The following is a 2,689-nucleotide window of genomic DNA, read 5'->3' on the forward strand; positions in this document are numbered from 1 at the left end:
CCAAACCGCAATGATTATTGAGATTACGAATACTCGCAACATTCCTTCTGCAAAGTACATTACATGTAGAGAGCTCTCGCAACTTTCAGAATCCGAATCCGATTCCGGTTAGACAAATGGATTAGGTTTCGGCATTGGACTTGTAGTTCCTTCTTTTCGCGGTTGGAATAGTATCATACATATTCGAGTGAATGCCAAGCAGCAGGCGCTAGTGCAAGGGACCTAGTGCAAGGGGCCTCGTGCATGCCTAGATCGATGCATTCCATGTAGTGGCGGAGGCCAATACGCTTTTTCTTTTAGCAAGATCTGCACACAGCGAGCTTATGACCTTGTTTGCGTAGGTGATCGGCCCCAGATACCTGGAATGGGTCTAACCGCAGTTTACTTCCTTGTTTATGCACTGAATCTTGGTTGGCAATGCCATGAGTGTCCTGTGGTGTCCATCAGGTGAGCGTACCCATTATTTGAATCGTAATGAAAGCTGGAAACGTTGACCATGGGTGGCACGCGCGTGTACTTGCCAATGATTGCGACGATGTTACACTGCGTCGATGTCGCCATGGGGTGAGTGAGCGATCTTGAATTCGAGAAAGACATGGACACCTGCTATCAGCAACATCGTGAGCGCCAGGGCTAAAAAAAAAATCAACTCGCAAAGGTACGCTCCAGGAGTTATTCAGTATACGTTCTCGTGTTTATCATGGTGCTTACTCCATGCACAATAGTACACAATATAAACTATACTTTTGAGCACGTTGATTGTAAAAATTGTCTTTTTCTCTTGATATTGTACGTAATGACTTGCATTAAGAGCCTGGTTCGGGCGTCGTCGTCAGTTTTTTAATAGGGATAGGGCAAATTGGCCACATTTTTCATTTAGATCTCGTCTTGATTCTCTATTGATTACAAGGGATAACCGTTTCGGGCAATTTAAAATTGTTATTGGACAGTGTGCAATGCACACTCCCATCTTAACACCCAACTCTCAGTGTTACTTACTACTGATTCCTCCTAGAGATGTTCTCTTCATATCCCGATTAGATCTCTTCTATTCGCCTTTTTTATCACAGAACATATGACGGTGAAGCGTAGCATACATGGGGCCCATGATGGGCGGATGTAAAGCAGCCTTTCGATTTATGTGCAGACGATTCCCTCGGTTGTAATCTCTAGAAATGGAATACTCCCTCAATAGCAATAAATTTGCGGTTCCCGTTGACCAGAAACATACAAACAAGATATTATTCCCTCTCACCCTCACATTAATATAAAATGCATTTAAAATCAAAAATTTCTATTCTGGGGTGCTTAACTATGGAAAAAGTCATAACTGCACATGAACAACATTGCTGCCACGGCCGATTCGAATTTGAACCGATGAAGCCTATTCTTTTGACTACTTTGAACGTTATTCGAGCTTTAGGACCACAATGAAGTGCTTAACCTTCACTTATTGCACACCTGTGACGGCAAAACCCTCGTCACTCCACGAAACCCGACTGGCAAGTACCTGGTCCGGTGTAGACTGGAGCACGTCTCGTGCCGCGATTTGGTGGCCAACTGCGAGGCCGGAAGTGAGTCCAGTGCTGTTCAGAGTATCAATACCGTAGATTCTGTGAGCCCATGAATTTAGCTCTGGACAAACTTGGTACGTGGGCATGGTGCTAACATATTTGTACATCAGTCGTTGGGTATTGGTGAGTGTGATGTGGACTGGTTGGGCTAGAGAGGAAGCTATCTTGGTGTGGTGAGGCAAAACTGGCAATAGGAGAGCAAAACACGGTGGTTTGCCAGAAACGAGCTACATTAATCGTATATTTTGTGTACCGTTCCAAGCTGAAGGTAGTCGGATCCATTTTTGTGGTACATTCGTGGATAGGAATACCCTTAGACAGGAATAAATTGGCGGCTCCCAGCGCAATGACTACCGAGGGGATCGTCTGTATTTGTTTCGGGTTTCTGATCGATCTCCAGCCGCTCTCGAATCGAGAGCTGCTTGATGTGAATCTTGATTGCGCCAAATCCACATTTCATGGTGATTGCCCATGGACGGTTTATGGACTTAATGATTGAGCATGTTGATTTGTTCCTCGTCGGCACAGAGCCACTTCATTCTTCAATTGGCTTTCCCAGCTCCCATACGCAACATAGCCACTATTAAACGATGCGCGCGCTGTTCGTAGTGCTAGTGGTTGCAGCCACTCTTCTTGCCAACAGCAAAGCTACAACCTCCTCAGACCTTACCAAGACGACCGCGACTCAAGCTGTTGTGTCAATCCAAGCGAGCAAGACAAATCGGCGATTTTTGAGAAGCCAGAAAGCCCCCGAAAAATACGGCGAAGTTGAGGAGGAAAGAGCCTCCACAAATGCCCTGGCGATTGTCGACGACGTCGCAAAAGCTCTCCCGTCACTCGACGATGCCCTAAAAGTGTTTGCGACACCCGACGAGGTGAAGAAGCTCACGGACGCGATCGCTGCGAAGAATATAAAAACCACGATGCAAGAAGTCAAACCTCTTTTTGAGAAAATGTCCCTGTACCCTAACGTCAGGGAGAAGATGGTGGCCGAGATGAAAGAACTCCCGCAGCTCAAGTCGTTGTGGAATAGTTATATTATTGAAAAAGGGGTAAAATTCGAAAGCGCTTATGAGATAGCTAAGCCCAGAGCAGGCCCCCCAAGCACTAGTTAG

At 45.9% G+C, this 2,689-nt stretch overlaps 1 protein-coding gene across 1 annotated transcript; it reads left to right on the plus strand.

Annotated features, from left to right (window-relative positions):
• Nucleotides 1–2,091: 2,091 nt before the first annotated feature.
• On the plus strand, nucleotides 2,092–2,689 carry PPTG_07989 (hypothetical protein; the record flags this gene model as incomplete). Its single annotated transcript, XM_008902882.1, has 1 exon — nucleotides 2,092–2,689. The coding sequence occupies exon 1, from the start codon at nucleotides 2,165–2,167 to the stop codon at nucleotides 2,687–2,689; it is 525 nt and encodes a 174-aa protein (XP_008901130.1). The 5' UTR covers nucleotides 2,092–2,164.

The sequence above is a fragment of the Phytophthora parasitica genome (assembly GCF_000247585.1).
Source record: "Phytophthora parasitica INRA-310 unplaced genomic scaffold supercont2.15, whole genome shotgun sequence".
Lineage (NCBI taxonomy): Eukaryota > Oomycota > Peronosporomycetes > Peronosporales > Peronosporaceae > Phytophthora > Phytophthora nicotianae.